The sequence below is a fragment of the Pelodiscus sinensis genome, chromosome 25 (assembly GCF_049634645.1).
Source record: "Pelodiscus sinensis isolate JC-2024 chromosome 25, ASM4963464v1, whole genome shotgun sequence".
NCBI lineage: Eukaryota > Metazoa > Chordata > Testudines > Trionychidae > Pelodiscus > Pelodiscus sinensis.
The window spans coordinates 7,493,900-7,521,875 of record NC_134735.1 but is presented as its reverse complement, the minus strand read 5'-3'; the positions used below and the strand labels follow the sequence as shown (position 1 = coordinate 7,521,875).

Sequence of the window (27,976 nt, the reverse complement as noted above, 5' to 3'; positions counted from 1 at the left end):
ACAGCAGTGAAAAAACTGTAGCCTAAATAAAAGACAAAGTCAGTAACCACGATAAGACAGCAACCGTGACGGGGGTTAATAATGACCGACCCAAATAATTTTTGTTTGGCTGTTGCAATACAACTAGTGGGTCACCTGCAGATGTTTCATTTATTTTGGGGTGTCCACAAAAGGACAGCAAATTGAGGGCAAGACCGTTAGTATTAAATGGTAAGACAGAAAGAAGGGCAAGAAACAATGGAAGTAGACACAGCTCGCGGGAACCTACCAAGCAGATGCAGACTTAATATTGACAGCGAAGGAAGAGGTTCATTTCCTCTGAAGGGTAATCGTGCCAGACAGAGCTGCCTTTGCCACGGGCAGTGGTGACATCAGCATCATTGGCAGGAAGGGTTCAGTTAACTAGACATGCTGTCAAGTCTGCTCTGTGTCATTGGATTTCTCCAGCACCCTCTCTGCTTCCTATTTCCATCAATCCTACCTACGCAGACCCAGGGAATGCAGAAGGGGGTCTGCTGGAATTCTCTGCACATTTGGGACGCTGGCATCTCACAAACCTGCTGCTACTCACATGACAAGAGCTGGGCTCTAAATTCTAACTTCAGGACAGACGTAAAATCCATTATGGAACAGAACCAGCCACAGGACAGAGGCCAAGATCCTAAAAGACATTTAGACGCCAATCTCCCCCTCCCCCCCCAAAAAAACAAAACACCCCACACTGGTAGTTCAGTACCTCAATTCCTTGGTAAATCTAGGCCCTTGTATTTACAAAGCATTCGACCACAATCAGGGTACCTCCTGTGCTCCAAAGAGCACACATTTACCTGGACGCACTGCTTCCTCTCAGTGCAATGCCAGGCATTACCATGACCAGTTTAGTAACAGGACAATACTTAGGCTCTAGTGTAGCCATAGCCTAAGTCAACCGCAGTTATGTTACTCAGGGTATAAATTAGCCATCCCCGCGTGACAACTGATGACACAAGCATTGGGGTGTACCACACTGCCAGCAGGAGAGCTTCTTTTGACAGAGCTGCCCCCCCTCAGGGTACATCTACATTATAGAGTTTTTCTGGGATACCTCCTGCATCCCAGAAAACTCCGCCGCATCCAGGGAATGCATCTGCTCTTCTGATTTTTTTTTCAGAAGAGCAGACAGGCTCTTTCGGAAGCCCTGTAAACCTCGTTTCATGAAGAAGGGCTCTTCCAAAAGAGGAGATTTTTCCAAAATTTGGCCCATTGTAGATGGGCCAAATTTTGGAAAAGCCTCTTCCAAAAAAGAAGTGTAGTGTAGATATAGCCTTGTTGTGGTCAATTAATTGATAGGGAAGCTCTCAATAGCTATAGTACTAGTGTAAAGGCTTCACAAACTGCTAGACCCCCACGCACCACTTCCAGTCCGTCTGCACTTGCAGAGGCACTGAAGTCATGCTCGGCATTAAGAGACATCACCATCCCCAGCTAGGCAAGCAAATTCCATCATCAAGTGCTCCCCCCATCTTTATTTTGTTTCTAACTTGTGGAGACAATTTAACTCCGCCAATCAGTTCCTCCTCTCTCTCAAGATATACAAAAAGGAATTGGAGATGCAGGAAATGCTAGGTTATTAAAGGTACTAGTTACTTTAAGAAGTCAAGTGTATTCAATTTCTATTTATAGTTGTAGTTGTTTTCCCCTTTGCATCAGACAACTATTTTTGCTGTTGTCATCTACTTGTACCGCAGCAATTGTACTTGTGGGCAATTATTAAAAAGGAAACAATCCTACATTTTTGTTCAGTTTTTATTAGTGCTGGTTCTTACTCTAATTGGTGCCTAGATAATACAGGAATTGCCGTACTGGATATGACAAGTGGTCCAGTTGGTCCAGATTGTATCAATGGCTAATACCTAATATTCAGGAAATAAGGGCAAAAAAAGCCACTTTGGACAATTATGGAATAAAGTATCCATGGGGGACATTTCTTCTCAAATCTTGTCACTTAATAGTTTGCTTAGGCCCTGAAGCAGAAAGGTTTATTTACTTCCTTAAAAATAATTGGGATGTTATCAGTACAAGTATCTAATCTTGCTTTAAATCCTGATCTTGCAGGCTCAATATCTTGCAGCAATGAGTTCCACAGTTTAAGTTACATGTTACTAAGGGGCTGTGGCCCCTGCTCAACTACACTCACCAACCCTCCTCTCACTGGCTGCTCCTGCAGCCAGAGAGCCTGTTAATCTCACATTGAGTCCAGTTGCGCTCTCCATGGCCCCAAGTCACTTGCAACCTTCTCCACTCCTGCTCCACCACACCCCTGAACAGGCTCATCTATCCTCCCACTCATGGCCTTCAATCCCCAGCCAGTCCCAGCTGCCGCACCCTTCTTGCTCCTGCCCCAATTGCCAATTAAAGTCCATGGTCCACCCCCTTCTTCCCTCCCTAGTCTTCCCTCCATTCCTACCCCCATCCTGCTCTAACCCATCCCCCTTCACACCCACCCCCTGCCTCCATTCCTATATCCCCCCCTTCAACCTCATCATCTCCACATACACCCTTATCCCCTTTCCTCCCTCCCACAAACAGGCAACCTAATCAGCAAAGAAATGGCACCAGGCCCGTATGCAGGAATTTTTGGGGGGCAAAGGGGGAGACTGCACCAGATGTTGAGACAGCAGGATCTGGGCAGCTGCCTGGAGAGAAGGGGCAGCAACAGTGGTATTGCTGGGGCACTGTGAAGCAGAAAAGAGGATCTGTGGGCAGAGGAAATGGAAAGGAGGCAGAGAAAGAGGCTGGTGCAGCCAGTCAGGGCATGGCAGAAGATAGCGGGTGGGCTGCGCACCGGGCCTCATACAGCTGACAGGCCCCTGGGCTGGAGGGGAGGGAGGGGAGACTGAGAGCTCTCACCTGGGAGGAATGTGGCCTTGTGGCTAAGGTTGCCAGATACTTTCACAAAAAATACCAAACATGGCGGTATTTAAAAAAAGGGACCAAAGTTGTGCTGGGGGGAGGGGGGGGCACAAAAAGAGGCACTGTGCCTTTAAATCCCCACCGCTCCCCATGTAGCCTTCCGCAGCCCCATTCCTTGCAGCAGGCTGATAGGCTGATTTGGAGCAGCACTCAGGCCCTGAATGGAATCACCTCCTGCTCCAGCCACTGTTCAGGGACCAGCAAAGCCTCATGGTAGCCCAGCCTGGCCCTAGGGTCCTGGACCCTCACCTCTGGCCATGGCATTTTGGGAGGTGCAATCTGCCTGGGCCAGGTGGCTTTGCTGGGCCCCGAACAGTGTCTGAGGCAAGAAGGTCATAGGAGGGCAGAGTTCGTAGGATGCAGAGTTAAATGATGACGGCACTGTCATCCCTCAGGACAATTTTTTATATATGTATAAGAGAGAGAGAGAAAAGATTTACAATTTAAATAATTTACAACATTTGTTTACAAGCAACAATATCTGTTGCTGATTTTGTACATTGCATTTTTATTAGACACCAACAAGGAAAAACAGAACATTTGGCACAAGAATGCCATTTTTATTTGTTTGGACACATGAACACAAAATATCCCTGCAGGCTAAAAAAAATACATTGCAAATTGTACACGACCAGCATCTTATCGCAACATGGGGCTGCTAGCCCACCCATAACAGTTTAGAAAGAGTACCTCGTATTGCTATAGACATACATCCAGTCCAAATTTAATAAAATACAATTTTAAACATTACAAGTCTAACAATATAGAAACAAAAAAATTACATCATAAGTCAAAATGAACAAATGCAAACATTTACACTGAAGTTTCAGCCTCTAGACATAGAAATATCATGAAAATGTCAATAGCAAGGTATAAGAAAATCTGTGATATTACAAGATCTTTCCTCAAATTTCACAAGGAAAAAACCTTGCAATTGAAACAGTATTGATACAATGCCCTCCAAACTCTGCTTTCTTAAAATGAAAGTAGAGCTACTGCCTTGCTATTGAGCAAGAAAAATTCTACAGCACATCCACAAAGGTAGTTTGGGGGGGGGGAAATGTTAAACACTATCTGAACAAGAGGATTACTTTGGCCCATCTGAAGGGCAAAGCTTTTGATATAGGTAAATAAGCTCTGACATGTGTCTGGAACAAGATACGTACTGTGTGGGCTGGTCTACACTGGAAACACTACAGCAGCATCGCTGCAGTCCTCGAAGCACTGACAACTCCCCATGCTGGTGAAAGAATTCTTCCATCGACCTCGCACATTGGACTGGTCAGCTTCACTCCGTCCTGCAGGGTGTCGATTTTCCACGCCCCGGAGTAATGCAGTGAAGCTGACCCGGTTTTCTAGTGTAGGCCAGGCCAAGAAGCATGTTTGCCCATCTTTCACAACCTTTTAGGCCCTTTGGATGCAGCCACAGGCACTACACTGAACTGTAGTACTTACAGTAACAATAAGTAAATGGGGCCCCTCTGAATGTCTGAGACAGGCCAACTGGTTCCTTCCAGAGCTTGTTCAGAATCCAACTGTTTACAAAGAAAGCAGAACTGGTTCAAAAGCGAGCTTTCTGCTAGTCTTCACTGTCAAGCGCCCATCCCCCCAACTCATTAAACTCTGCTACATTTAAAATCTTCCACACCACATAGCTAAACGGTGGCCAACAGGCTTTATTTATTAAAAAAACCAAACACCCTAAGAACTACAGCTACAGAATGCACATCTTCCCATTGATTGACACATGCATAACGATTCAGTCAGTCCCAAGGGGTGAATTCAGCTCCTCCGGCTGAACCTCAACATTCAGCTTTCAGAACTGTATACAAGAATATTGCTGCAACTTGGATCTTGCAGTTATAGCCTCCCAAAGATACACACCCTTCAGTGACAACAATTCTAAACCTAAATGCGCTTCAGTTCTCTCTCTCTCAAAGTGGCAGCCCTGCACCCTCACTCGTATTTGAGTCCTATGATGTTCTAACAACACAAGACTGAGTTAGGAAGTTCTTGCCACGCTTCCCAGTGCTAGCTGAGGTCACACATTCAGGCTAATTGCAGGCAAGCAGATGAGAGACTCATTTCACTCAATCTGAACTAGGAGTGCTTGGCACTGGACCACTATCTGGCGGTAAAAATTAAGTCTCTTAACCACCCTTAACTATCAGTCACATTCTTGCCTAGTGCATGAATCCAGGGATCTTTGATCCTATAATCTACAGGGTGCTCAATTTCTCTTCAAGGTGCCAAAATTCACCATTGATTGGGTCAAAGTTCATTCTAAAAGGGTTTTCGTATTCTCCCTGAACAAGTATTAAGAAAAGCAGCCATCTAGCTGAAGCAGCAGTCAGTCTCCCACCCACCTGTCCTGATTATTACCCAAGTGAGGTATTCTTTAAAAAAAGTGTAACAAATTAAAAAGGATCTTATCTAAACCTGTCCACACTACGTGCAAGAGCAGAGCTTGCTTCAGTCCCAGTTTCCAACAGGAAAAAAAAGTTTTAACTATTTTTAATGAGGCATATTACTCTGAAAGTAGGTTATAAAACTGTCTTGAAGACTAACTTCAGCTTTCTTAGATACAACTGAAAGACAGCATTTAAAATGTAAACTTTATTTTATTTACAAGCTTATTTAGAAGACTTAAGGGGGAAAAAAACAAACAGCATTTCATATTGCTGAGCTTTGGAGAGGGCTGGTTTCCAAGCTCTGGAACAACACACAACTTAGCAGCAAACCCCACACCAATGGCAGAGAATACAGTGCAATAGCTGGTGACTTTTCAAACTTTTCTTAACTTCTGCAGTGGTGTATTGTTTTGCTAAATTGAATTTGAGAATGAGATCTGCGTCTGTGTCAACTTATATTAACATTAAAAGAATCTATTCTCAATGTACTGTTTGTGGGTTCCAAAAGTATTAAGCAAAACGAAGCCCCCTCTTCCTTTTTATACATTTTACTGAAAAAAAAAAAAGCCAAGCAAATAAAAAAGCCCTAATTTCTAGGTTGGGACAGAATCAATATATTTGATTTACACCTTTTAAGCATGCTGTTATATGTAATTTGTGTGTGCAACCTAGATTCCCAGGGGGAGAAAATAGAACGCAGGTACCAGTCTTCAGGTTGCTACAGTCACACAATACACTTAGAACTGTACAGATTGGCAAGCCTTTCCTACATATAACACCCAGTTTCCAAGCTTATAAAAAAAGTGGTAGACAGGACACCAACAGTGAATATAAAACAGTTAAAAATAATTATTCAAAAAGAAACCATGGAAGTGCGTCTTTTCTGATTAGTTTCAGAAACTGCCAAGTTGTGTGTTCAGAAAACGACACAAGAAGGTTGGTTGAACTCATGCACAATCCTCAGCTAGAATTTTACACTGTCAGGGGGCTTAAAAAATACTTATTGCCAAAGTTAAACCTTCTATGAGAAAAGTTTTAAAATCACTTAGTTTTATCAAACCACACAGCAGCATAAAGTGGGCACTTTTGTAAAAGTTTGAAAAATATCTAAAAGCTAATTTTTTAAAATATTTATCATTTTTAGAAGGGGAACTGGTTCAGTACTTGTTACCATATCATGGCAGTATTATTTGTAACCATCATAATTAAAACCTGCTGCCAGGTATCACTATCTGGTTATGTTACACATTCACAGAACAAGAACCACCTAGCTGAATTCGCAGTATAGTGCAATTGCTTTGCAGCCCAAGTCTGCAGAGTTTAAAAAGATAACTAGTAAAACTGACAAAACTGCAATACCTGTGAAAGTTAATGTTTGTTAAAAGGCATTTACAGTAGTGAAATCTAAAATCTCCATTAAAAAAAAAAAAAAAAAACTATGGCCCCACACAATAGAATGGTTACACTGAACTGGAGTAAAATGTTTTGCCAAAGTATGCATACTTACTAAGCAGTGCATGAAGACAGGGAATTAGTCATCTTGATAAACTAGTGGGATGAGGAGAGAACTTAAAAACCATAGCTAGCAAAATATTCAATAAAAATCTGTCATGCCAAGTCTTTTAAAAATTTCAGGATGATCGGCCTTTTGCGCTTTGAGGTAAAAATTCAGTCCAATGCATCAGAAAAGACAGTTCATGAATTTCTATTACTTAAAACAACAAAACAAATGGCTCAATTGTGTTGGTGCATCAGACTTTGCTGTGAAGTGTAGATTCAGTGCGACTGTTCAGAGCTGCTGGTAGTACGCAGTCTGAAATAAACTGGGTCCTAGCTAAAAAGCAATAGGCATTCAAACCATTTCAGGACTGCGTGGGTTGTTGGTTCCGCCTCGTCTTCCCACAGGGACTCAGGCAAAATACATTGTATGCTGGGTATCGTGGTGGATCTGTACGGCCTTCGCCAGAGCCTGGGGATCCCGGCCGTTGCTCTGTCCTGAAACGTGGCTGCCTTCAGCACTGTAAAGGTGTAGACAAAGGTGTACGATGGGACAAAAATCAAGCACACACTTCAACAGTTCATTCCCCAAAGCCCTGTACATGCTTTCTGAGGCCACAGAAAGAGTCTGGTCCTGAAGCACTGACTCAGGCTAGTAGTTAATCATGAGAAATCAACATACAGATTAGCCCACAAGTACTCCATCAGTACAGTGTAAGTCAGTCTTTAGACCCTGTTGCATTTTAGTCTAACAGTCACCACTTTGACAGCACATCTTGTCCAAGGATTTCTAAGTGCTTCACCAAGGTTGATTCCTCTCAGCACCTGTGAGCTACTAAGTATCTTCTTTGTAATGGGAAAACAGGTGAAGCCACTTGCCCAAAGCCCGAGGGATTAATACTAAACCTGGATTAAAGACGTTCCTGGCATTTGGACCTCAGTCTTCTGGCCAATGCTACCTCAAATACGCCACCTAAAAAGTGCTAATGGATCTTTAGGGGAACAAAAGTGGCCAGAACCTTAGTTTTATGATTCCTCCCAAGTGCACAAGGTCCTGGAGAAGAAGACAACCTAACTTTCTACTACAGTGCTTTAGCTACAGTAACTCCAATACAAACCCATTCAAAGGCACAGGGAGGCAGAACGGTTGAAGTTACATTTGCAAACTTACAAGACGACAAATCTTAATTTTTCCATAATGAACAAGACTGGAAAGAAAACCAGCTCACCCACCAGCTAACAGAAAGTGTGAAGCGCTAAAAGCATGCAAATGCATCTTCATAATAAACACAATCTTCTGACCTCAGCCGCAGTTCTTTATGGGGGGTTTTATGCATTTCTATTTTATTTAAATGGTTGGTTAAGAACTAGCCATCAAATCTTAGAGTTGGGCTTTATGAAGCATAGTCAGTCTAGTGAGAGAGGCTAATTCTTAAAACATTGTTAGTGTGGGATTGACAATCCTTGGAGACCTATATCTTCTATATATGCACTGAGCAGATAAGAGTTCACTGCTTTCCCAAACTGCCTGGCCCCTGGACTGGTGGGATCACAGTTAAGAAGGAGAGGGGAAGCTGTATCCATTTCCCAATCAATTCTTAGCCTCTCAAAACTATCAGACAATCCTAACGGAGGTAGACCTGGATTGAGAACCTACCAAATTGTTTCACACAGAAAGCAAGTTCAAATCAGCAATTGTTATAAAGGGAAAGGAAGAAGAGGTCTCCAAATTTTACTTTTCACTTACAAATAAAACAAATCTTTTTACATATATTCAGTAGTCTACTGGTGTGCTGTAAAGAGACAGAAGCCTTTTACTCTTTACCTGTCATGATCCTTGTCTACAAGATGATATCTTGCTCTAAATGCTACCAGCCTGGCATAGTATGCAGGAGCTGGAATAGAGACGGATCTTGTACAGCGGACGTATGTGTGACACAGTTGATAGGTTAGCAGTTGCAATTCATCTGCAGTGAAACAGTTGTCATCCCACAAGACCTGATAATGAGATGGGCGGCTGGTGCCCTGGTGAAGGAGGCAAATACACGTTTGATTGGATTATGTCAATCTAAAGCAGACAGAGCTATAGATTTCTTGAATCAGTACCATTCAACTAACATTGAGAAGTAGGTTCTAGAGATATCTATACCCGATTGATACATCAGAATCTTAGCATTGATTTTTCATGTGTTAACTAATAGAACTGCAAGTCTGCTCAAACTGGGAACAGAAGCTGTTATCATCCATAAGTGACAACAGCAGATATTTTGCTCCCAGCAGCACAAGTTGATACAGACTGAAGATTACCTGAATTCCTGCATGGCTACAGAGGTAAAAATCAAATTCAGAGGGATGTGTGATGGTGCTGTCCACGGTAGTGCCGGCTGGTACGTTACCACTTTTACCCACCTGTTTGAAAAAAAATAAGCTGTAATTAGTGCAGTTTACTTCTGCATGTGCCCCTTTTACAGCTTTATTAGGATGGCCTTATTTTAAGCAGCTGCTGAACATAATGCTCATAAAAGCAAAAAAACAGTAAGTTCTTTAACCACACTAAGGATTAAACGGTTGTTTGCAATGTGACAGGTCACTTTCTGGGAAACTTGCTATAAACTCCTCTATGTACCTAACCTCCTAGACTTGAGCAGTTTTAACCGTAAAACTGTGGTTCCAGAAAAAGCCCGTACCAGTCAGGATATATTTAAACAGGGCTGTTTAAATATATCCTGACTGGTATATACCCTGGAAGGGCAGCACCATTATAACCGTAGGTGGAAGAAGACCTAAAACTGGATAATCCAGGCACATCACAAGTTCTCTCTGAATGTTTAATTCCCCTTCCTCACCCATGTCCTGACCCTCTTGCTGGGACCTGCAATATATAGGCAATCTTAAATCTAATAACTTTCCTGAGAAGAAATGGCAGTTTTGTCACTCTGATTTGTTTAGAAACACAGAATCACAGAGCAGAATAATTCCACTACACTGGAAAGTAAACCAGACGTTATCCCCAGTTAATTGAGCTACCTGGTCTCTCATTTCTTCAGAATTCCTCCACTTTTGTACACAACAACATTACTTGCCCTTTCAGTTTTGTCAGCACAGAAGAGTCTAGTGTGATGCCTTTTCTGCACAACAATGTAGGTTATTCCTGGTCTATAGTCTTCTTCCAAACTGATACAGGCCTTCCGGATTGCTATCAATTCTGGCCAAGCTACCTAGAAGTACAAGTGATGAATTCAGTATGCAGGACAGTATTCTCATTCGTTTCCCTCAACTGATACAATTTCACAACAGAAGGATTCAAAGCCCAATTAATTAATTAAGTATGTGCCTGAGGGAGGAAAAAAAAAAAAAAATCAAGTGTTGCTTATATGAGGATTGCTTAAAAAAAAAAAAAAATCTTTTCCGCCAGAGTGGATTAAGAAGCCTCATTCTTACCTTAAGTTTCTAGAGACTTATGTGAAATATGATTTTAAAAAACCAACCTTTTAGAGTTTAAGGTATGAATTGATCAACTAAATTATTTTACACTTACATTCACCCCCAAAGGAACCTACAATGTATTTCTATAGCATATAGCTTTAAAACCTAACAGAGCAACTTCTGAGGTGGAAGGCGGCAGCCTATTAGCCACATTTCACCCACATTGGAGAGGAGGAGAACGTTAAATCTCAAGTACCTCAGAGCAAACTCAGCTCCTCTAGAGAGCAGCGCAGGATTTTTAGCACCCACAGAGCAGACAAGAGGTCTAGTGAAGTCTCTCTCATCCCAAAGACTCCCAGATACAATCACCTACACTCAGTTTGCGTCCCAAGTACTGTACAAAGAGCTGCCTGGATGTGCAGAAGACTCAAGCCTCTAGTTCTACAGGTTCTAGGGGTTTCAAAACTGAAGCTCAGGACCATCAAGCCAGAACCGCTTATATAAAGGGGAGCTCAGGCATGTGTGTCAGGGTGCCATCCATTAAGGTGTCCTTCCCCTCCAGGAAGGGTTCATTTGCCAATACCATTTATATCATCAATGGCAAGACTTCACTGAACCCCAAGGAAATGTCAATCAAAAAACTACCTGTTTCATCTGTCCCTCTGAAACTCCTCCTCTGTAGTAAATGATCCGCGTGGGCTTGAAGCGAGTGGATTTGTAGAACTGGATCAGCAGCTCCCGTACCATGTTAGTCAGGTCCTGGATCACTTCCTGGCTATACAGTAACTCCTGGGAAGTCTCCTGACGGGAGGTCTGCACACGGACTGTAGCACAGTAGCGGCTAGGGTGACCATCCATACTGCCTACTACAGCAGCAATGGAAGGCTTCTTTCCATCCCCAGCGGGAGGGTGAGTGACATCTGCTCCTAGGAAGATCACTGGTTGTTGGAACACAGAGGGCCTGTTCAATTTAAAGAAGTCTTCAAGTCAAAAGGCAAGGAAGGGAAAGAGTTAAACGTAACAAGTCATCTGACAAAGAAAGAGGTTGGACAAGTAGATATGGAGATCTGAGATATCCTAAACAACTGAGAACTTGCCAGGTACTTTACACAGGAGAGTCCCAGCCCCGTAATCTAAAAAAAACAGACAAAAGTGGAAAGGGAAGCACAAAAAAGGCTACGAACTAAGTGACCTCTTTGATAAAGGCAGCAGGCATCTGATCAGGAATCACAACCCGTTTGACTAGGTGCCCCATATGTAATAAAGCAGCAAGCAAAATAAGTTTCTTGCTTGAAGACAATTTTGGATGCAGTCAACCATCAAATAGGTCTAGGGAGTTTGTGTGTTATAGAGGGTCGTGTTAAAACCACGCAGTCATGAGACGGCTGACAATTTCCAACACAATTCAGAAAATGGTCATATATTAACAGAAGACTAGCACTGATGGGACTTGAAAATTTCAGAGTGCTCCCATCTTTTCATTTTATTTTACTCCAACCTTTTGTTTCCCCTTTCAGCCACACTGCTGGGCAAGCCTGAAACCTGAGGCAGTCTGTCATAAGACCAATCTGTAAAACTGTGTTGTACAGCATCAGCATTAAAAATCAGGCACCATCATCTGTCCTAATATAAAAAATAGAAGATTTCTAGCGCAGCCCCCTTGTTTGGAAAGTTACTAAAAAGCAGAGGCCAAAATAATCATTTTGCCAGCTAGGTTAGAGCCTTCAAAAAAGCTTTAAATTTGATCTAACCTTTGATGAGGCACAAGCACATTGTTGATCCCTCCAAGCTTTGCATTTATCTTCAGACAAAGATTGGATAGAGTTTGGGGTGAGGTTTTTACCACATTCTTCACCTGGACACATTGCGTGGCCATTCCTAACAGAGTGTCACCAACACGCTTCACCTCGGCTGCAACAGAAAAGCAAGGTGGTTCTGATTATCAGAAGTATCAGTGCACCCTACTTCCCCCTCGCAAGACGTGAAAAGAAGGTCAAGAGTCTGAAGACTCAACAGTGAATGGCCATCCGCTCTTTGCATCTAGAATTATAAAGTAGGGAGACATTAACCAATCTCTAGAAAAGCCATCACAGAAAAAGGTATTGCTACTCTTTGCCCACCTCATCATCATCCACCCTTAAAGTACAGATGATGTACAGTGAGTTAACTACGTGAAACTTTATAATCTCCTCTCCCTACCATACACAGGTGTCTTTCCAGGCAGGATCACTACTATGAGCTGCAGACCAACATAGGTCAACTTCAAGTGTTTGAACATCGGCTCCACACTGTCTGCCCCTTGTGCATATTTGCAGAAACACGGCTGGCCTTGGATTGGCATCCCTGCATCCTTGGAGATCTTGCGCAGCTGGTCTGTGAAACTCCTATAAAACAAATGGAGTATTGGAGCTTTTGGCACAACAGTCTCCACAGTTTCAGTCATTTCAGCCCTCTTGCTGCTGGGCATCTTATCTTCTACCTTGTTCCACAGCACAATCAGTTTTAGATTGCTAAAATTCTCTTTAATTATACCCAACTTAGAGCTTCACTAATGCAGTAGTATTTTTAACTCAGGAGAGACTTTTAATGTCTTCTCATACTGGTAAAGGCTAGGACTTTAACAGGGTTCAGAAAAGAGCTAGATAGATTTGTGGAGGTTAGGTCCATCAATGACTATTAGCTAGGATGGGTAGGAATGGTGTCCCTAGCCTTTGTCTGTCTGGAAATGGGTGACAGGAGAGGGATCATGTGAGGATTCCCTGTTGTGTTCCCTCCCTCTGGGACATCTGGTTTTGGCCACTGTCAATAGACAGGATATAGAGCTAGATGGACTGTTGGTCCGACCCAGTATGGCCGTTCTTATGTTCTTGTTCAAATGTCTTCTTTGCTCATGTAACTCGTGTCTGAATTTTTAGACGTCTGAATTACCCACAGGTAATTCAGTGAGGACAAGTGCCTTTGGCAGGATTGAAGAAATTCAGCTTAGCAATAGCAGGACCTATGCTGAAGTCCTTGTACACAGGTAACTTTCTGACGTCAACAGGAGATTTGCATGGAGACAGTTACATTTAAGTGACGCATTAAAAAGCCATAGCTAATTTGATGGGTCTTTCCTTTCTATAAAATCACTTCACAAACCACTGCAACTCCGTGATTGTTAAACAGCCCACAGTAATACTACCCAACAGTTTAGGACAGGAAGTGGTTTCTGTAAACTGAAACTGCTGCAAGAAATTAAATAGCAATTTAATGCAATAATTAGTTAAAATTGAAATGCACGTACAGGAAATTCAGTTATGGTTCCAAAACTAGTTAACTCTGCATCATTGCGCATAGAACCGACAAGCACATGATGTATGTAATTTACAGAAGGACAAGGAATTATTGGTGCTGCAGGAGATTGCTGCAGGTACCATTAGAGATTTAATGCCTAAAACAGACATGTCCATATCAAGCGAAGGAGAGAGAGCTCAGCATCAAAGGATCAGATTCATTAATCATTTAGTTGTGTTCATTTTGTATACTTCAAAGGCGGTTAAATCATTGTCTTAAATCCCCCCAACTTGACCAATTCCACTGAGTCCTACATATTACACAGGTCTTATAATGAACAGAAATACTCCATACATACATTTAAATTACTGACACCACTACAATATCAAAAACAGCCAAAAAAGGTTCTTCAGACAGCTTCCTTCTGCAAAAGCAAGCTAACCCTCTAACAATCCAATCTGAAACAGCTTGATATTTATAATAATTTCTTTTCCTTCCTGAATTCCTAAAATGAAGCATCAAAACCCTAAAAAATGTAGTGCTTTAGCGTAATATTAACAGAGAAAACCAAGGACAATATCTTATTCTATGGTTTGTAAAGTACCATATTTAGGTTTATGATAATACTAAACATTTAACACTGGTTTAGCTACTCAGTGTTAATGCATTTTGTTTATGTAAAAATAAAGACATCTAATTGCTGTGGGAAGTGACTTCACTAGAACACTACACAAACACTGAATAGCTCAATAAATACACCTTGGTCGCTGCACTACTAAGGTACTTTCCAACATGAAGGATATCCTGTCTCTGGCCCTCTGGCATCAAGAGTTTACCATCCGAAAGTTCTATTTTAGAACTTTTGGAAGTTATTTGAAGGAGGAGGAAGGAGTTTGGTAGATGTTAACTGGGAACCTGTTCAAGCACAAGGAGCAAGTAAAAAGCAAGTCAGAAAGACAAAGGAACCCACAGTTAGAAGAGAAACATGGGCCAATGCAGGAAGTGGGAGGAGGATATAGGAGGAAAAGAACAGAGATGTAGACAGTTGCCTCTTCCAAAGATTGCATTTCAACTGTACTATGAGCACCTTAATCCTTTTCCTAGTTTAACAGTTCACAGAAGTTTACCAGTTCAAGTTACAGACTTGGTTATTCACCACCTTCAACTTGCAAACATTTAAGTTACGACAGGGCAAAGATTTCCTGCTTTTACTGTATTAGATGTGTTCACATCAAGTTAGCATAGAAACATAGGATTAGAAGGGAACCCCGACACATCATCTAGTCCAGTCCTCTGCACTAAGGCAGGACTAAATGTTACCCAGCCCATCCTACTGTGGTGCGTGTTACACCATTAACTGCTGGTAGCACAAAGATACTCACTTGAGCAAGTCTTCCCTGCATTGTTTTTGAGGTGCAAAGCAGGCAACAGCCCAAACTTTAATCTCAATGCCAGCATAGAACTGCTTCCCTCTCATGTCCCAAACTCCCTGGTTTGGTGTAGCTACAGTCTTGTTCTAGATAAAGACAAAGATGACTCAAAAACGAAGTTCAGGCTGATGAGGCAGTGAATAGTATTCTGTATAGGTTTGCATACAAAGTGAACTTTTATTCATTATTCAAAACATTTTTACCCCATCTCTCTACTTAAAATATTCAAGGCAGCTTACAAAATATTTAACAACAGAATAAATAAATATATATATGAAGTAACATATAGGACCCCAAAAAGGGGGGGGGGGGAGAGGGCGGCGACATAAAACCTGCTAAAACACCTCAAGAAGAGGGGGACACACACAACTAAACACCAATAAAAGCAAGGGTAAAAAGGGTAACTTACTTTTAAATTACAGATGGCCTTCCAATGCTTCCTAAGACCAATTCTTACAACAAGCTACTTTACAATAGATACCAACAACTCACCCGGCCCCCATACTGCAGCATCGGTGCTGGCAATACTCTTCCTGTTAACTCTGTCATTTCATTATGGACAACGATGCCAAACTCCTTCAGATACGGATCCGGTCCGCCTACCATACTGTTACTCTTCACCTGGAGATCAGGAGGACATCACCACAACCATCAAAAGTATTGCAGGTGGTGGTTGTTAGTACAATAAGCACAGAATGGCTTAAGCCAGATCCCCTTATGTCAGTGGTCCCCAAACTGTGGGGCACAAGGAGGAATACCTAGGGGCTATGGCAGGGCCTGGGTCAGCCCCCATGAGGGGGAGCAGAGGAAGTACCGCCTAGCTCTGGTCTTCTCCAGCTTGCCCCTTACCCCAGCTATGACCCCTGCTCCCAGCAGCAGCATGATTGTAAGTCCACTTCTAGTCCAAGGAGAAGAGGGACCAGACACATTCTATTACTGCTAAAGTGGGGGGCGAGAGAGGTGCAATAGGAAAAGGTTGGGGGCCACTGCCTTATATTAAAAGGAAAAGAAGTCATTTGCTCTTCAGCTTTTTCTATTCTTGGCTAACCTGCTTATTCACAGAGGTTCCTTAAAGGGATCAGAAATTCTATGGATTTTGCTACAATGATTCAATTGAAGTTATTGGAAAGAAGTGCACAAAACCATCTCTGGGGGAAAAACGTGACACACACAACTTGAAAATGTTCTATCAAAATCATTTGAAGTGAAAGGGGAACGTTATGACTATTTTCCATAAAGCTGAACCACAGCTACTCACAAGTCTGCTGATTTCTTCTTGCCTGTCTGGGGCAGACCTTGCAGTTGCTTTTATCATAGTTGATGTCTGATTGTCTGTTAGCTTCTTGATACATCGTTGACCTGCCACAATGTTACACACCTACACAGCAACAGAATTAGAGACCACTGAAATTAGAGAATCTCTGAAACACGATGTGTAAGTCACAATACAGTTCCTGTTAAGTTGCCAAGCTCCTTTACCTCAAGTGGTAAATAGGTGTGTTTCTGTTCCTGTCCCACTTGGAGACAAGGAAGATGAGGATATTTCAGCTGCAAACTGTACTTTTGCTTAAAATACTGAGCTACTGTACACTCCATTGCCTGTCCATTTTCCAGCTGCAGAGGAAACCTATAAAAATACACCACTTTGATTACACTTTGCAATGAAGAGATTAGATTTTTTAAAAAGGGATATGGAGAATACATTTGAAAGCCCCCAAAATTCCCATTTTTATAGTAGTTATTTTTCTGTATGTAAACTTATGTATAAAATAGTTTCTCACAGGGCATCGGATTTGAGGCAAAGTTAAAAAATTATGGCCTTAGAGAGACATTTTAAAAGTCAAGGTCTCTCTATTCATCTTCTGGAGAAAGTATAGTTGTAGTTCAAAACCACTGTCATCGTTCCAACTAGTCTAATAAAATTAAGTAGTTTTAATATTTTGACTCCTGACTCAGCTACCCTTGTAGAAATAAGACACTTATCTCTAGTAACTTTCACTTTATACAGATGATCGGATACATACGTCTGATGGCTCGCCGGTCGCCTGGTTACATTGCAAACTCTGTATTTTCTCTTCATCTGGCCACAGTGCGTAACCTCTACTTTTAGACCTGAGAATCCAAGACCAAAGCCACAAAAATAAATAAATAAATAAACCGATCACTCAGAGCCTGTCAACCTGTTACTACCTCTAAGATTTACTTTCAACTCAGAAAGATTTGTGGCAAGCAATAGACCAGTTTCCAGTGTCTGCAGTCTGTGAATCGCAGAGCTCACAGGCTTCCAATATTTTGCACCAGCAGTTTTTCGATTACACATTTACCTCGGATTTCTTTGGTAAATTTAACACGCTGGGAGTCTGTAAGAGGCTTTGTCTGTTCGTTGATGTTTTGAATGTCCAGGACCTCACACATGAACTCAATGATAGGCTGGGCACGATAGAAAGCGGTCGCCGATACTAATAATGGAAAGACAGGATATTTAGTCTAAAGGAGGTGGAAGTGGGAGAGGAGGAACTTTCATATGTCATTAAATATGGAAGTTCTTGCATACCATCAATATTGAGCATCATGTTCCACATGGCAGGCCTGACCGACTGATGGAATCCAAACCAAACCTCCCTGCCCCCTCCCAGAGGATGGTAGTAACCTTCAGGAGGAGAAAAGAAGGAACGGCCCACAGGGGTATACCTGATGAAACAGGAAGGGTTAACAATTAGATCCTCTTTCATTGTATTCCCTAGATTTGCAAAAAGTTCAAGACCCGATATATGTAGTAGGGACCAAATCCTTTTTGCACACTCATTTCAGTAGTGTTTAAAAGTGTACTAAATATTTCTATAGGCATAACACTTGTGAAGTACTAACACACATGAAGCACATCTGAGTATTACAGACAATAAAAACAGCTAGAAAGGACACAACATTACTGTCAGAACTCAGATAGAATCCATGAGTCCTGTGGGCAGAACAGGGCTTAAATTCAACCAGAGCTGACTCGAGCAGTGCTCTTGAAAATTATTTTAAAGTCTGTGGACGCCCTGGCACGTGCCACAGGGCGGAAGCCCTGAGTCTCTAAGAAATTTAAGCCATGCGACAGACCTTATTTTTTCTAATGCAAGTGTATATCAAAACCTTACCAAAAAAGTCACACAACAAATCCCTTCACCCCTTTGGCAGCAGTTTGGAGCAACAGCAAACAGGCCCCATTTTAACAGATTAATACAAACCCAGGTGGATTCGGAAATCTGCATTTAAAAAGTACCCACCTCATGGAGGGAAGGTGCCGTGTGATTACATCAAGTGCCTGTACAGAGTCCTCAGGGACTTCATTCAAATGTCCTGCCAGAGCCTCCAGAAGCAGCTGAAGGCTGACCACTGATACCCACTGAATAGACACTTTAAATGTCTGATCCTTCCCCTCACCTGGGAGCGTCACCTCCATGTCCACCTGAACAATCAAAGCAGATGCAGCACAAACATGAATTAACAAACTGAACACCCTAGTGTAACACTAAGCAACACACATTCCCATGGACTTGCTTGGAGGCTCTGGGGGCTCTCTCAAATAGACTGTAATAATGTAAGAGAATTCAAGAGCAAACAAGAATAGCTCCATGGAAAAGTTTGAACTTGATAATTCAGTCACACCAAGAAACTGCCCTGAGATTTCCTTTGTATTACCCATTATCTTCAACTGGAGGTTAATATGGTGACACCAAAGCATTGAAGAGCGCTATGGTTTTTTTTCTCCCAATGAATTGATAAGAGGAGGCTCATTTGTGTCCGTAACAACACAGTAAAGGTACATTAATCTCTAGCCTTCAAATAAATGGTCTGTATTTCCTCTGAAACCAGTCAACACCATACTTAGGGTACATCTACATAGCATCGTTATTTTGAAACAACAGACATTATTCAGAAATAATATAGTGCACGTCTACACTACAAGCCTTTATTTCAAAATAATGTCTAGATGGAGGACTTCTTACTCCGACTCATAGTAACCCTCATTTCAACAGGCGTAATGGAAGTCGAAGGAAGAGCATTCTTCCTTCAACTTCCTGCTGTGTAGACAGCGCAGAAAGCCAAATTAAGCCATTTCGACTTAAGCTATGCAATTGACGTAGCTGAAGTTGTGTAGCTTAATTCGACTTTAGCCCTGCTGTGTAGACGTACCCTCAATCACCACAGAAAGCAAAGATCTACCAGAGATGCAAGGTGTTCTTCCCCAGAGGTTGAGCAGACTACTTGAAAAGTGTTCTCTTCCACCATTAGCCTATCGGGTCTTGCTCACATGGTACTGTACCAATCTGGTCCTCAGAACAGACAGTAAAAGTAGCAATTTTTTTCTCCAGAAAAATGGAGTCCCTACACAGATTCCACCCAAATTTGGAATTGTTGGGATATATTTTTATCTGATGACATATTATGAATTAGAACACACTAAAATATCTCAGGTTAAAATTACAGTGTTGAAAACATAAGGCTTGATTGGAAGGTAACAGTTCACTAATGTTTATCTTCAGAATGAGTACTTTTAAAGAGGCTCACTAACTTCCTTGACATTGCTGGGAGAATCAAAAGGAAACATCTGAAATATCTGGTAACTGTTGATCCATAAATGCTACATTATACTCTCTGCTCAACTTCCCTTTCCTCCCTTGTTCCTATTGACTCATCTTCTTCTGCTGTTTCCCTTCGCTGTACCTCTGCCACCATTAATAAAAATGTATTTTAAAAATAGGAACGAGAACAAACTGTGTGTCACATAAGCTTCATCAGTTTATTTGCATGTCATGTTTCCCTCCCCCCCCATTCTTTGCTTTCAGACTCTGTTTCAGTCTGTTCTGATTAAGCATTTTGGGAGAGTGACTGTCTTCCCGCATGTTTGGACAGTACCTAGCAGAACTGTGCTCCACTCAGAGTTTGGGATACACACCACATCATCAGACATCATCAGACAATCAAGTTGAAGTACTGCTAATACTGGGTTTTCTAAGGTTTTAAGAAAAAATGATTTATTTAAATGTTCAGCTTTAATAAAAATGTTTCCTGCTTTGGATTTACTTGTGAGCAAATTAACACGTGTAACTAAGAACTTGTACTATGGGATTGTAAGTGTATAGCAAGGAAGTGAGCTGCAGAAACCTTTGTTTTCAAGTAGATGGGGAGGGGGGGAATAAGTCTAGTGTAGAAAACTGTACTCTGTTTTGGTTCTGAATGTCAAAAGCAGGTCTGGCAACAACTCATTTAATTGGTGCTAGAGCATACTGCCATCCTGGCAACCCAATCCTATATAAGACATGACTAAACAAATCCATTTCCACCAGAACAGCACACATGCAGCAAAGTACAATTTGTTAGGTCATTTGATAGTCAAGCAGCTAACTGTATTGCCCTTTTAACTGGGTTAACAACCTTTGCACCAAGAAGCGAGATTGTCTTAGTGGCCTCCAGACTGTAATGTGTTGGTTTACACTGCTGAGGCCAAGTTCACAAACACAAGAGCTCCTAGTAAAAAAGAGTCCCCTGAAGAACCCAGATCCTTGGATTTCTATTGCCAATTCATATTGCCGCCACTGGCCTTTGTTTTTTTAATACTACCAACTTGTAAGGTTTCTATTGCATCTTTTATCCCAGCATACTTCATTAACTATACATGATATTGCAGTGTTGGTATAGCAACATGTCACAGAAAGATTTAAGCTGTTTACTACAACACTTACCCTATCTCTCCCAATAGGCAGTGGATGTGCTGTGTACATGTTCCTTTTGCCATCATATCCTGGCTGCCGATCACCAAATATCTGCATCTTGAAGTGTCTCACCATAGTATCTACCACCTCCCTAAAGAGGTATGGCATTGTTTGATAGATTAGTTTGAATAAGAGGCAAATTCAGTGATTCACTAGCACAGCTATTATAATTGGCCATAACTACACTCTAGCCTGAAACCAGTAGTGTACCAGAAACAACAATGCACCTGAATCTGCACATATCCACGTTGTCAGCAGACCCTATGCTCCTGAACAGAAGCAACCAACAATTACCCAGTGGAAACACATGCAGAATGGAAAATAAAAATGGCTTTGGTCCAAAGAACAAATGGCTTCTACCAAAATTCCACCGTTAAATTACAGACCGAAAATACTACTTGGCCCAATGGGAGGTGGAGTGTAGGATTGTTCCCTGCCACATATTTCTCAATGCTTTCTACATCTACAGGCCAACTGTAAAAAGCTTCTAATATAGCTTTCTCTGAGAAGGATATAAGTTGTTTCTCCACAACACTTAGGGGCTCTAGTCATGGCTCATTGCTACATTGGCAACTATTACCTGCATTGCAGATATAAAACTATACTTGACAGCAGCTAGAGAACTGCTAAAAAGTAGTGTTTCCTTAAACAGAGGCTGTTTTAGTGTTTATTTAACCATCCTTACCTGTTCACTCTTCGGGGCCGTTTTTCTGGTTTGATATCAACATCATAGTGATAAACGTCAATCTTAGGGATCTGCACCTGAAAATGATTGGCTAAGAGACGGATAGGTTTCCCAACAGTTCCCAGGCCGGGGCGGCGGGGCGGCTGGAAGAGGCTGGCTGGAGGCCCTGTGAAAGTCAAAAAACCAAGTTTGAGATAATAAATGACCATGTAACACAATGTCCTCCCAACTGTACAGAGCGCTGTAATTCAGATGAGGGCTCCTTATGACAGATGAGGGAACAAAGACTGAAGTGATTTGCTCAGGTTAGAAGATTTATAAATGAAAGTACTCCACTGCCTTTTAACAGCTCTACTGATTTTCATGGAGAACAGAATTATGTACCCAAAACATACATTACTGCTACTACATTACATACATTACTGCTGTACTTAGTTTGTAAGAAACTACCTTTGCAAACCCCATTTATGAGGTCAGAGTCCTGTGAAAGACTTCACTCTTTTGTATATTATATATACTCTTATCAGTACACCACATATAGTATCATTCATGAATAATAGTTTATTATTATATCCATTATAGGCATCCATAGATCATACACACAATTACGATTTTAATTACTATGATTCTTGGCATGATCAAGTGATTAGAAGTCCAATTTTTAGCTAAAAACTGATAGCATCTGGAATTGGTGAAGCGTTTTTTTTTATTTGATAATATACATTAAAATATTTTAAACAGGACTGGCACAAACAGTTGTGTGCATTCCACTACAACAACAAAAGCTGTGCTCTTCACATGCTAGTAGTGAAATGCTACTCAATGTAAACAAAGCTCAGTCCAATTTAAAATTCCAACACAAATATGGGAATAAGGAGACAATGTTTTGTTTAAAAAATGTAAAATGTTTTAAACAAAATTCTTAGCATACAGCTGTCCATGTCTTATTAATAGACCAGGCCAAAGCAGTTTACAAAAATCTGGGCTTTAAAAGAAAAAAAAAGTATTTTTACAGGTTGAAACTCTAAAAACCGGGACTGTCTGGTTCAGCAACATTAGTGGTCCAGCATGCCCATGAATATTCCTGGGCCAGGGAGTCCCAGTGACCAAGAATTTGGCAACAGAAGGGCCTGTGTCTGGAAGTCCATCCAGGGCTGGCAGCCACGGCAGGGCCAGCAGTCCGGCCACAGTGGGGCCAGCAGCCTGGCTGGGGCTATAAGCAGAGCTAGTCTTTGGGAAGGAGGGGGGTGGCAGCTGGGGCCAGGAGCAGAGCTGGGCAGAGAGAAGCCAGAATTGACCTCCCCAGGTTTGGAAAACTCCCTCGTTTGCCAGGGAGGTCCAACCTGTACTGAGAAAATCTGCAGAGACTTTAAAAAACAAATACATATTTGAACTCAAGTTAGCCAATAATGTTTTGCCAGTTTCCTCAAAGGTATAAATTGGAACAGGGATGTTACATAATTTAATGGAACACTTATTTGAAAGTCAAATTAGTCTCTCTCTTTTTTTAAATAACTAATGTTTAAACACTTCAACTGAAGTGACAATGAAAAAATCTTTTCTGTTTATTTTTTGCATTAGACAGTATTCTGTCGTCACTATTTCACTGTTCCCCTTGTGTAGGCAGTTTTCCCTGCTTGAGGTTTTTGCATAGCAACAAAAAGAGAAGAAAATGTTTAAAAACAGAAAAGCATGACTGTAAAGCCAGAAAAATTGGTAGGATAACTCAGGACAAATGTAATAACTGAAGATGCTTTAAAAGCTTTTTTACCTGACTAGATTTCAAGTTCATAGTGTCCCTTTCAGTCAAGGGGCTGACAAATAGAGCGTCTGAATTTATTCTGGAAGAAGTGAAGGAGTGTGGTGCAGAGAACAAACATGATGGGAAACAGCTTTACCTTAGGGATGGAGCAATAAACTTTCATATCCACAACTAAATCTCAAGAAGCCATAGACTTTGGTTTTATAAGACGACTTCTAAGTCTCTTCTAAATGGCCAATTTTTATTTATAGATTTGCGACTATTAACACTATCATATTTTAAATGTTAGAGTTTTTAGAAGACGATGCTCCAAGTAGATATTGTTCATTTGGTATATCAATTCTCTTGAGTTGAGAATAGCAAAACAGCTTTCCTTGACACAGATTTTGTCTTACTAGATCTCAAACACAGAATATACACCATTGGCACTGGACCTACATAAATAGTTCTTTTAACAATGACAGCTCATTGTAGGACAGTTTCATTTTTTAAAAAAAAAGGTAAAAAGCATAAATCATTGAGGACCATCAAAGTTTGCTGTGCTTGTTTGGGTACCAGAGAGATGATCCATTAATCCTGTGCTAATTAGTTTGAAGCAGTATAGCTTTTGTGGGCACTGATCTGTTAAGAGAGATTAAATGACCAAGTATATTTACGCATTTACCTTCTTCAGTATTTGCAAGTTTTGTAAATTATGAATCAAAACAATTCCAGACATTTGTTGTCAAGAAGTTAACATTACATCTTCTCTTTATCATCATTCTTATTCTTACTGATGCCAAGTATTAAATGCTATTTTCCATCTGAAACCAGAGCTTCACTACAATTTACCATAATTTTAATTTTATCCATTCAATTTCACTAGGATAAATATTCGTATCCCACATGCTTGCTTAAGTTTTCCTGACACGTGTGAACAGCCATTACCAAGTTATCTCCAATGGGAAGCAGATTTACACAAACGAGAGGACCTTTTGGAAACATGTGTATTTATACTACATCACACATTGATTATCAGACTGTAAAAATTCAAAGTAACACCTGTACCAGTAATCTTTCTAAACCTCTCCCAAGATTTGGAATTAATGAGGACAGATTTTGTCTTCAGGTCAATAACTTATTGCTGTAGATTTTGAAGAGTTCCTGGAAATATAAATTATAACCAGTGTGCAAACATACATATTTAGGGCAAGAAACATGTCTTGTACACATTTTAATCTTTAATCATTTTCTCATGACATTAGTCACCAAGTTCTGCATCCAATTTAAAAAAACCCCCCACGGTTAGTCATCAATAACAGCTTTAGTTTTAATGCTCAGATAAATTTTAAGATTTAGTCAAAACTCTTTCACATTTGACACGCCTGCAAAAGTTGGGTATGTTTTTATGACACTGCCTAATTATGAAATTTATTTGCAACAATACTGTACATCTGTATGCCAGTTTTTAAACCTATCACCTTATTGCTCTTCTTTCACATTAAGTTAGTTCCTAGGCTAAGGCTGTATTTTACATAAACAACAGAGTCTTGTGGTACCTTAAAAGACTAATAGATTTATCTGGGTAAAAGGTTTCATGGGCAAAGACATCATGCTATGTTATACATCTCATGAAGGGGGTCCTTGCCCACAAAAACTTATACCCAAATAAATCTATTAGTCTTTTACAGTGCCACAAGACTCTTTGTTGTTTTTGCAAATACAGACTAACATGGCTATCCGTTTGCTACTTGCTGTATTCTACACTATCAACATTTTTAAGAAATCAAATCATATTGTAGAATATATAACTAGAAAAACTCCTGTAGCAGTCTGGGTGGTCTGTGATGCAGAAAGTTTTAAGTGTATGCAAAAAAGAATTGCAAAATTTTACATGCAGATTCAAGTTCCTCTTTAATAAAAAAAAAAAAAAAAAAAAGACAAACTGCAGAGATACCCTTAATCTGGTTTCATGTTAGTATCACCTCTGCCAGAAAGACTTCTACCCTGATCATCAGCAATACTCTTGCACAATCAAATTGCAATTTGTTACTTACAAATGTAGACGCAGAATGAGACAGTCATTACATTCAGGGCATTTTTAACAGCATGGCCTCACCTGTTCTTATTAGAAAACCAATAAATATTTCTTACGAAATACTCAACTGAACAGTATAGAACAGAAAGTACCAGTGACTTGGAAAGGCCCAAGAGCTGCAGATGGGGTGAATTACACATTGCAATCTAGTTCGCAAATTATTAAACACACCGCAGCAAAAAAACATTTCGAGAAGGTGAAAACACTCCGGCTGGAAAGTTACCATGGGCAGAACTTAAGAGGGGGAACGGAATTTTTCCTGGGTTTCCTCACCCACCCACAAATACGTCACTGCTAGTAATACCTCCCCTGTCTTTACTCCACACCAGAATACAGCCACCAACACACAATAAATAACTGGACGTAGAGCCCAGCACGCAGCTTGCTGGCATCAGGTGCCGGACCTCCCAGACCTGGCACCAGCAGGCGGAAACAGCTTGCTTCCCCCCTCCCTGGTGCATTTAAAGCCACTCCAAAGAAGAGCAAGGCTATTCTCAAATAGAGGGCGTCACATCCCTAGGCTGAGGGGGGCCCCCCCTCAATGTGGCCCCCCCCAATGTGGGGGGCATGGAGAGAGGGCGGGGCCGCAGGCAGCACCCACCTACACCTGGGCTCTGCCCCCATCCCTTGCTGAGGGAGCAGCCCCTCCAGGGGAGGCGGCCTCAGCAGCAGGCTGGGCACCCCCTGACGCAAATGTAGCCAAGCCCCCCCCAGTGTCACCCAGACCCCCCCCCCCAGTGTCACCCAGACCCCCCCCCCCTCTCCAGGCCAAGGCCCTGTCAGCGCGGGAGCCAGGTCCCGAGCCCCCAGCCTGCCCCCCCCCCGGGGGGGAAGTTGCCCCAGGAGCAGCCGCCCCTCCCCTCCCAGGTGCGCCCCGTCGCTCCTCACCGGGTCCCAGCGCCTCCATGGCGGCGGTGGCGGCCTCGCTGCGGTCCCCCCCGGCCGCGGCCGCCACGGGCCCCGCCGCCCCCGGCCCCGCCGCCGCCGCCGCCGCGTATCGCTTGATCTCGGGAATGGTGGCGCCGGGTGAGGCCGGTCCCGGGAACGGGGACGAGGGGGAGGGGCGGCGGCACAAACAAGCCCCCGCTGCGGTGCCACCGAGCCCGAGCAGCCACCGGCGCGGGAGCGCGCCCCGGAGACCGCCGCGGGGACGCGCGCGAACCTTTCCCCTCCTCCCTCTTTTTCCTTTTCGCTGCTGTCGTGAGGGGGGGGGGGGGGGGGTCGCGCGCACCGCTGGCGGAGTAGGGTTCGGAGGCCTGGCCCCGGGCTCGCGCTCGCCCCGCCCTCTTCCCCGCCGCGCGGGAGCGCGCGCCGCCGTCACCCGCGAGGGCGAGCGGCCCCTGCGCATGCGCGGCCCCCCCCCCCCCCCCGCGGATCCGGCTCTTTAAAGCCGGCGAGCTGCCCCCGCCGAAGTGTTACCCCGCTCGCACTGGCCCCCAGCTACCCCGTCGGGTCTCCCCCACCGCTTCCCCTAACCCTCGCCTATCCCCCCACAGCGGCACCCCCAATTACCGACCCCCCCCACCAAAATACCCCTCCCGTAAATACCCCCGTGCCGCCTGCCTAAAACCCATCCCAAATAACCAGCCCCCCCCCCCAAAGCCCAACCCCCCCATGGACTCCAAACCACTGTCCTCCAGTAACACCTCCCCCTTCCCCCCAAATACATACCCCTTCCACAAAACTCACCCCCCAAACCAAATGAAACGTCCCCAAACCACCCACTGTACCCGAAATCTTTCCCCAAATACCTCTTCGCAGCACACCTCTTTTTCCACACACAAAAAAACACCTTTCCAGAGCTACCTCTCCTCCCACCCAACCTCTGGGAATGGGCACACACCCCTCCTAAATTGTCCCCAAACTTATTTTGGAAGAATAAATAAAGATTGCCTATCTCCTAGAACTGGAAGGGACCTTGAAAGGTCATCAAGTCCAGTCCCCTGCCTTCACAGCAGGGCCAAATACCATCCCTGACAAATCTTTACCCCAAATGGCCTCTGCAAGGATTGAACTCACAACCCTGGGTTTAGCAGGCCCATGCTCAAACCACTGAGCTATCCCTCCATAAGAAACACCTTATGCTGAAGATTTGATTTTTTTAAAAAAGACCTCATGTCAGTTAATATCTTAGATCAGGGGTCTCCAAACTACGGCCCGGGGGCCGGATGCGGCCCGCGAGGCCCTCTCATCTGGCCCGTGGAGACCTTTTTGGATTCAAAGGCAGAAGAAGTGAGATTGTTTCAAAACCCATTTGAAGCAGATGTGGCCAGTTGCCCAGATGAACTGCAGCTGGAAGTCATTGAGTTGCAAGCAAATGACCTCCTTAGGGACAAGTTCAAAATAGGACTGGTGGGTTTTTACCAGTTTTTGCCCAAGGAAGACTTTCCTAATGTCAAAACTTTTGCATCAAGGTACCTTTCAATCTTTGGAACAACATACCTGTGTGAACAAACATTTTCAAGAATGAAATACGTGAAGAACAATTTGAGAACAAACTTGTCCGATGATAATCTCAGGTCACTGTTGATGTTAGGGACAACAAATCTAAAGCCAGAAATGTCTGCTATTTTGGCATCCAGGAAACAATTTCACCATTCACACTAATACAGGTGTTCATGTGTAGTGTATGAATGTGTTATTAAATAATAACTGAATAAAATAATATTAAATACATAATTAAAAACAACATCCATGTTTTGAT

The 27,976-nt window shown here is 42.5% G+C and overlaps 1 protein-coding gene across 2 annotated transcripts; it reads right to left on the bottom strand.

Moving 5' to 3' along the window:
• Positions 1–3,440: 3,440 nt before the first annotated feature.
• Positions 3,441–26,516, bottom strand: AGO4 (argonaute RISC component 4). 2 transcript variants are annotated; one of them, XM_075909073.1, is made up of 18 exons: positions 26,161–26,516; positions 21,434–21,599; positions 20,719–20,839; positions 18,259–18,440; positions 17,544–17,680; positions 17,314–17,448; positions 17,014–17,101; positions 16,469–16,616; positions 16,248–16,367; positions 15,482–15,610; positions 14,942–15,075; positions 12,486–12,670; positions 12,038–12,197; positions 10,932–11,247; positions 9,944–10,078; positions 9,168–9,269; positions 8,686–8,885; positions 3,441–7,381 (listed from the first exon to the last, which is right to left on the bottom strand). In XM_075909073.1, the coding sequence occupies exons 1-18, from the start codon at positions 26,177–26,179 to the stop codon at positions 7,273–7,275; spliced, it is 2,586 nt and encodes an 861-aa protein (XP_075765188.1). In that variant the 5' UTR covers positions 26,180–26,516; the 3' UTR covers positions 3,441–7,272. The 2 variants fall into 2 exon arrangements, with proteins under 2 accessions (XP_075765188.1, XP_006110792.2); XM_006110730.3 differs by lacking the exon at positions 26,161–26,516 and having other exon boundaries at positions 21,434–21,932.
• Between the last annotated feature and the right edge of the window lie 1,460 nt (positions 26,517–27,976).